Here is an 8,805-nt window from a genome sequence, read left to right as displayed (position 1 = left end):
CAACATTAGACGTTCCCCCACTCTGCACACCTTCAGGAAGAGCCACAAAACCTGACTCTTTGGCTGACCGGGAGTGCACCACCTACACTTTTCCCCCCCACCTCCTTTAAACCCTCACGGGTGAGTAGCACGCTTCATAATTCCCCGATTGATTGATACCTGTGAGAAGCAGGCAGGCAATATTTCTTCACATGCTGTATCTGTTCTGTGTATATAGGAGAGAGACGTGCATCACTGTTGCTATTCTTTAAATGTTCACAAATGTGAGGGAAGTTGAATTCCTGCTGGATACGTTTTGTGTGTGATCCGGCGATTATGCATCTTAGGGAAGCTTACACTGCTCCTATCCTATCTTTGCAAATGCTGCCAAACTGAAATTGGGGCCGGTATACTTGTGCTGCACTGCACTACTATTTTCCATGTAAATAATACCACAAATTATTTCCATTCTGGAAAAAAAGAGTTTGAAACAGTAAACCGATAGTTTAACACATTTTATTAATAAGATTACAGTTTTTTACACAACCCAAATATGTTTAACTGATTATCAGGTACAGAAAACTTCACGACCTCCAACAGCAGCAGTGGTAGTGGTGTTCCAGGCTTATATAGTAATGCTCTCACTGTGGCCAAGAAAAGATGACCATAAGCAGCACGAGCTCACAAAATTTACGTATATGTGTATCTTTTTTACAAGTAAGATTGCAGACTTGGGTTTTAAGACATTCTCTCCATTGCGTCGAGTTTTAGCAGATGGACGGCTCATCTACAGCCTGGGCGCCCTCAGTTACAGCTTTCACACACTTAGCCATTGTCTGGGAGGCTCTGCTGATGGGATCTAGAAAGAACACATTCAGTTAGTTAACGTTTTAATTCGCTTTGGATCATACAAGCAATCAGGATTCATTCTCCACCTCCCACTGAAGAAACGCCGAAGTTAATGATACATGGGCTATCCAAGTGGCTATACATAGAGTGGTGTGAAAATGGCATGCTTCACAATTAGGTCTAGCTATTAAGCGCTTTCGTTATCGCGCATTTAACCATCATTACACAGAGGGGTAACCGAATGCTGTGTCATTCACTTGTTGATCGTGCAGATTACAGTAATTCATATTACAGATATGATCTGACGTTTTACTACAAACTGTAGCAGGAGAAGCGACTGGTGCAATGAGTAAATTATTCTCAACCACCAGGAATTACTTTGGACACAATCCAGGGTATAATGTTTTAGCTGCTTCGGGCTACATTAGAAGGGGATCTGAAACATGAAGATCAGCAACATTCTTTTTCCATAGAAACAGTCCACGCCGACCTGCTAGGCAACGCCCTAAACACCATCAACCAACTTGTGTACACCAGTGAGGTGCACATAGAGCACTTTGAGCAGAGCAAGTAGGAGAGTCTCCTCCGGGCATACTCACGCCATGTAAGGCAATTCAGACTTAGTGATGGAAGCAAATGCTTACTCAGGGCACATTCAATACCATCATGTTTACCTCACTTGTGCCATAAGAGAAGGACACCATATACTGGACTGGACGCAATGCAGATTGTTTCAGCATTCCCCCAGGCCCTTACGTGACACAGGCCTTTACCTATGTGGCAGAGCCTAATTGTTAAATAAGACACTGGATGCAAAAATGAAGTGTAATCCTTTATTGCTGAGGAGCGCAGGAAGGCACCTGCAGCTCCATCGGTGTCCTTCCAACAGCTGCCTCCAACCCTCTCAGCTTGAATACAAACATTCTAGGAATACTTGCTGATCAAGCATTCCACGTAACGAAGCAACACACAACACATCCCCCTCCTTAAATTGGAGTACATTAAAATACAATAAGAAAGAAAAGTCAACAAAAGAAATTTTAAAAAACAAAGAATACTATTCAAATGTTTGATAATTCAGCACAATATATGCACAATATAATGGCAGAATTGCACAGAGGGCTTCATAAGTTGCTCACCACAAAATCTTTCAACCAACCCAGAGCCTTTCTTTCTCTTACAATTTATTTAGCAACACCATGATTATCAGTATCATTAACAACGTCAGTAGTAAGCGGTACATCCTCAGCGGTGGGAACAATAGGAGCAGACTGACGTGCAATAGAAGCAGGTTGACTTGAATTATCATCATCCATCCAATCAAAACAACTACTGGCAACGCCATTGTCATTACCACTACCAGACTTGCCCACTCTCCTCAAATTCCAAACCTTCCCACTTTTGAGCCTTACCGAATTTTGCAAAACTTCCACCACCTCCTCAAGCTCAAAGAAACAACGATCGCCTTTACCAACAAATCCAGGTTTCTTAATACGTACCCAATCACCCACAGCAATCCGTGGAGCTTAGACGCCATGCTTATCATCAAAATACTTCTTGCTTCTGTCATGTACCCTTTCCATTCTATTCCAAACTTCTTCTCTAGACCACTGTTCCACACCAGAAGTGAATAACCACCCAGGATTGAATTTGGACCTGGGTTTGCATCTTCAAATTATCAGAAAGGGAGACCGCCCAGTGGCATCAGAGTCAGTGACACAATAGGCCCAGACCATCTAACCAACTTGCGTGGTCCAATCATCACCAGTACCAATAGCCAATTGGATAGTGCCCTTAAACACACGGTTAAAGCATTCTACCATGCCGTTACCACAAGGATTATACAGGGAGGGAGTTCTAGGTTTGATACCAAGTTTCTCAAAGTAAGATTTTGCCTTTTTCGAAAGAAACTGAACGCCATTGTTACTTATAATGTCAGCCAGATATTTCAGCACAACATCAGTATCAGTGCTATCCACGACTTCCATCACAGGCCAACGAAAAAACAAATCCATGAAAACCATAACATACTTGTATGAGCCCTGGTGACGATCCATAACTGGACCCATTATATCAATAGCTACAACTTCCCAAGGATTTTTAGGAAAGGTTGTCTCACACATTGGAGGACGCAAGGATTTATCAGCACAAGAACAAGCATTGCACTCTCACAATTTTTTCTGCAATCTTGTCTAAGCCAGGCCATCAAAATAAACTTTTTAAAACTGATTTAGTTGTATATATGCCAGAATGGCATTCATGACAAAATTACTCAATAGATACACGCAAACTTTCAGGTGGGACAATCTTCTCACCAAGCAACAAAAAACCATCGCTAAAGGTAAGTTCAGATCGGACTTCCCAAAAATGTCTGGTCGCTTCACTAAGCGCATCCTTGCGGGGCCAACCATTCATAACGTAAGGAATTATTTCTTGCAAAACCACATCTTTTTTGAATTCTTGTTCCCACTCATCTTTTTTAATAGTAGAATGCCCTTGATCATGTACAAATGCAACTTGGAAGTCATTCCATTTATCGTCCTCACATTTTTCTAGCATGACTGGCATTCTAGATGAGAAGTCAGCCATAACATTACTTTTGCCTGGGGTATAAACAATTTTATATGTGAAGCTTTGCATGTATATTCTAGCTAATCTGGAAGAAATGTTATTTGAACCTTCCGTGGACAAAATTTTGATTAACGGCTTGTGATCACAATGCAGGGTGCACACTTTTCCCCAAATGAATGATTTAAAATGGTCAAGCGCCCATGTGCAAGCTAGCGCTTCCTTTTCGATAATAGGATACTTCTCTTCACAGAGAGACAAAGATCTAGAAGCATTTGCAATAATATGTTCTTTCCATCTAGAGTCTATTTGAGACAGAACAGCACCCAGTCCCTTATTACTAGCATCCATAGTAATCACGCTATCAGCTAAGGGATCAAAACTACATAAGGCAGTGGATTTAGTGATGAATGATTTGCTACACTTGAAATCATTCTCACATTCCGGAGACCAATTAAATTTACAATCTTCTTAAAGTAATTTGCAAATGTTGTAACATTTGTCTGCGAAGTTAGGTACATATTTAGTGCAAAACTCAGCCATCCCTAAAAAGGATCTTACATCATCTTTGCTGAGTGGAGTAGAGACATTCTCAATTGCAGAGACTAGTGAAAGTTTAGGTCTCACTTCATTTTCATCGATTGCATGGGCCAAATAAGTGACACTATTTTGAGCGAAATTGCATTTTAAATGTTTAACCGCAAGACCTTTTTCTTGTAAGATCATTAATGCTGTAAGTAGCCTGGATTCATGTTCCTTTCTCTCTGCACCAAATACCAAAAGAAGGTAACGCCTTCTCCTTCATTAAATAATTGAAACATAAGGCATTGAAAAACGGCTGCCGCTGAAGCAAAGCCAAAAGGCATTTTGCTTGAATTGGTAGCAGCCAAACGGTGTTATGAAGGAAGTGTATTTTCTTGACTCAGGTGATGAGGAAATTTGATGGTTTGCAGATGAAAGGTCGATGGTGGAAAACCACCTTACACCCTTCAAACATGTACCCATATCGTTAATTTTTGTTCAGGGAAACCTGTACACTACGATGTTACTGTTTAAGTGGCGCAGGTCCCCACAGAGCCTAATTTTACCATTGCTCTGTCTGGCAATAACTACTGGAACAATCCAATCTGAAGCTTCAATAGGCTCAATTACATCCATATTGACCAATTTGTTAAGCTCATTTTCAACTTCATCTCTTATAAGCAAAAGGACATTCCAACATTTATGGACTCTGGGAATGGCGCCATCCATGAGGCAAATTACGTGTTCATAGCCCAATACAGGGGTGTGGAATTTAATAAAATATCTACTTGTCCATGGGGCAGGTTATTGCATAAATCTACTTGTCCTGTAACAAAATCCACTTGTCCCTTTTGTGCCATGTAATGCGGTGACAAATTATGGCAGCAATACCCTTATATAAGAACTCCGAAATAGCCACTCTGAATATGCCAGGGCTCCTTCCATAGCAGGGTATGAATACTAGCAATTCCCTTATGTTGTCACGTTTCCGCAGATCTACATACTGGCGCTTAAGTTAAGCAACAGTTTCAGGGTTGGAATGCCCTTTTGAGTCTGTGCAAACCAACTAACTTGCATGTTTTAAGGGTTTTCACCAACTCTTCTCTAATCTTTTCCCATACTGAGAAAGGTTGGATATTTACTCCTGACAATGGCAGACATAAAACTTCTTCCTGGGTTGGGAAAAAAGTGGTTGGAGTGGAAGTAAACTTACAAACGCTCGGATTTTCGCATGAGCAAATCTACACACGCATATTTACTCATGCTAAAATGTAGTTCACAAATATTTTCTAGTACTACTATTTCTTGGCCTACTTCTGTAAAGTCTTGTGAATTCAGGAAAGTTGTATATCTGCACTTAATGAAAGGACATAAGTGCACTTTTGAGACTTTACTTAATAATTGGCCCCCTAATTAGGTCTGGCGTTAACCATGACATGTTGTGTTTATTCAAATGTCTCTCTGGGTCAGTTGGCTAGCTTCACTGTGAATGACAGCATTCTGTTCTTTCACAAGGAGCATAATTGACACAGTCGTTTTGTTCAGTGCCAGGAACTACTGTGGCAATGTGTGCTTTTTGAGACCGAAACAATTTTCTGCTTTTGCCAATGTTTGTTATAATGATGAGGGCCCAGCAGCACCCACACCAATAAGGTTTTACAAAAAAATCCCAAAACAAGTCACGCATTGATAAAACCAAAAGACTGACCAACAATTTCAGACCAAATGGCTTTACCAATGCTTGCTTATTTTTATGTTTCCCATAATCTTATTAAAACTGGTTACAGTGATTTTCCATTATGAATATTTTTGGGAAATACTAGCATACATCAACACATTTTACTAAATGATGCTGCAGAAAAACGCTACCTAAAATGTTACAGTAGTTTAGCTAAATGTTTTTGCTTTTTTTGTGAACATTTTATCTTGAAAACAAAGAATAATCAATCTTGCTTTCAAGCATCTCCATATATTTGCATCTAATCAGAGAGCATTCTGGGAGCAGTATGCATAGCCTCACAGTGCTAAACAATGATATACTTTAACCACTGTCAATAGTAGTCTGAGCTTACAACATGTACTTCGATCGCTCACCCTAATAATAAAGGTTTTGCATTTATGAACTATAAATACAAGTTTGAACAGCGTTAAAACATGGAAACATATATTACCTTAACTGCAGGCAATGCTTTCCCTGATCCATCATGTGGGACTATAAACTGGCAGTCAAAGGGTTTGTGATGTAGAGGGTTTGGCCTGCTTGTCCCAAGGACAAAATACACATGGAAACTTGTTGCCCTTGACCCCAAACAATATGTCCCGGGCGTCGGGCTATAGGAATTCTACATCCCTGCAAATAATTCCCCAATTTATTCTTAAACACACTAGGAAACTGACCTTGCACCTTTTTCCCCAAGATGCTACTTTAATCAACAATGAGTACCTGCTGTTTACTATCAGGATCCAGTATAATATGTAATTCCGTTTTAGTCCAGCCAAACTAGAACAGGTGGACCTGTTTTTGCCACAAAGTTTTCCTCGATTTTGCCTGTTCTATACCCAAGTAAATCAATTTTTCCCCCAATGTATCACTCAGGATGGATATCTGGCTGAATCAAATGTTTACCAACATTAGATACGAATGAGGAATTCCACAATTCCTCATTAATGATTGTATAAGGGGAACCAGAGTCCGCATAGATTTTGAGTTCAACACCACCAATACTCATCCAGCATTCAGGCTTATTTTTACAAAGTGAATCAGTAATATTAAGTAGCAGATTGCCTCTAACATTCATAACCAAGTCATCAACAGGAGAGTTGTCCTCATATCTGTTTTGTAGGTTAAAATCCTCATTAGTATCATTCACAAATTTAACTTTTGAAGATCTAAGTTTGCAAACTTCAGAATAGTGGCCAATGATGCCACAATTACTACATTTTTGTTTAGCCGCTAGGAAGAGTTTGCTATGAGCCAAATGATCTAGACTACTACATCTGTAACACCTTGTTTGTTCTCTAGGTCTGGCTCGCCCATGACCAAATCTAGATGGATCTGGTCTATCAAACCATGCTGGGTTCAACTTGTCAAATTAATCATTAGGGTTAAAATTGACTTTACCCACAATAGAGTCTTATGCATGTAAATGTAAATGTGCTAGTACTTATATAGCGCACAGCTACCCCGGACCGGGGTCTCCCGGCGATGTATTCATACCGCTAGGGAACCCTTCCTGGCTTTCCCTGTGAAATGTCCACTCCTGGGCATCCCCAGGGTGAAGCCAGGCATCCCCAGCGCTGTGGGGCCGTTGTGGAGATTAAGCAAGCTATTGCCCAGAGTTGCAGCGTGGGACCCATGATTAGAATAGGCACTGAGGCTAGAATATCCGGTCCGCGGAAATTTATAGCCCGAGACCCTGCCGCGACGGGAATCGAACCCTGGTCCCGGACCAGTGCTCTGCATCAAGGTCTGCCGCTCTAACCATTGAGCCACACTTCTCCACGCTGCATAGTCTTTAAGGACAATCGCACACCTACTAGACATCTCCACCTTGCGAACTAAGGCAAGGATTTCTTCCAGAGGTGCATCACAGTTGATCCAAAGCCAATCTTGAATAGATGGATTGTAAGCATGCATAACAACTTGATCTCTTATAAAATCATCATTCAGTGAGCCAAACTTACAATCCAAGTCTAACTTCTTAAGTTATGAGACATAACCATCAACAGTTTCAGATTTACCTTGTTTCCTTTGAAAGAACTTAAACCTTGTAATTCCAATGCAAACCTTAGGCGTAAAATAATTATCAAGATGAAGTACAGCCAAATCAAAAACATTAATATCTCCAGATACCGCAGCCTTAGTCATTTGATTGTACACTTTCAACCCTGCAGGACCTAAAGCATGTAAAAGTAATCTTTTCATTTAAGCAGCAGCCATCTTGGCAGCTTCATCCACAGCTTCAATATAGTTGGTGAAATAAGCTCTCCATTCCACCCACTTAATAGGTGGTTCAGATCCACATGCCCAAAAGGCTTGCGGTGCATTGATGTTATAATTTTGGGTGGTCATGTTGCTGTATGGAGTAGTTCAGTGTCAATTCACTGTCCTGATCTTCACCACACAGAAGAGCTGAAACAGTTAAATCAGCATTATTTGTGGCTATTGTAATATAACAGAAAATAAGAAAGGTAAAAAAAGAATTCCAGGGTAGAAATAGCCACACACTTTAAATACCGTAGAAACGTGGAACTCAATTAGTCAGGGAACCACAGCAGGAAGTCAGCTAATGAATGCTTGCACTTCTCGATTCCAGGAGTAAGGAAACTCCTGGCGCAGAATGATGAAGACGCGCCTCCGGTAACTAAGGAGGTCAACACAGCCGCATACCACACGCTCCTTGGCAACGCTGATGCCGCACTCACCTGGATACCACTGTGAGGTTCCAAGTCTTTTGCGCGTCGGATCAATGACGCGATACAGCGAACAAACAAATGTAGCCCAAAAAACATAAATCAGATGTGGTTGAGAAGCAAACAGCCCAGGGAGGCACATATCAAACAAGCCTGCCAGCTCCACTGCAGTTACCGTAGCAATAGGTTTCCAAGATACAGCAGCGTGAAACTCGAAAAATATATATATATATATATATATATATATATATATATATATATATATATATATATATATATATATCTTCAGCATAAATTCGTATAAATCTTGCACGTAGGCTCCTCAGCACTTGTTGCCAGTGTTAAATAAGATACTGGATGCAAAAGCACAAGTTACTACTTGTGTAACGATATATCTGTAAGAGACATTAGTTAGTGATAGTTAGTTAGTGATAGATTCCTTACCTTAGAATATCCCCAGGCGTCAGACTGGAT

At 40.6% G+C, this 8,805-nt stretch overlaps 1 protein-coding gene across 2 annotated transcripts in view; it reads right to left on the bottom strand.

The window, feature by feature from the left end:
• Positions 1-479: 479 nt before the first annotated feature.
• The window catches only part of NDUFS1 (NADH:ubiquinone oxidoreductase core subunit S1), a 568,511-nt gene continuing 560,185 nt past the window's right edge, over positions 480-8,805 (bottom strand). For both annotated transcript variants that reach the window (XM_085648921.1, XM_085648922.1), the window contains one exon: positions 480-838. In XM_085648921.1, coding sequence (XP_085505047.1) covers positions 747-838 — 92 coding nt within the window. In that variant the 3' untranslated portion in view covers positions 480-746. The remainder of the gene's footprint in view (positions 839-8,805) is intronic.

This window comes from Triturus cristatus, chromosome 3_2 (assembly GCF_964204655.1).
Source record: "Triturus cristatus chromosome 3_2, aTriCri1.1, whole genome shotgun sequence".
NCBI classification, from domain to species: Eukaryota; Metazoa; Chordata; class Amphibia; order Caudata; family Salamandridae; genus Triturus; species Triturus cristatus.
Note: the sequence above shows the minus strand (reverse complement) of the source record. Positions and strands in the feature narration are given on the sequence as shown.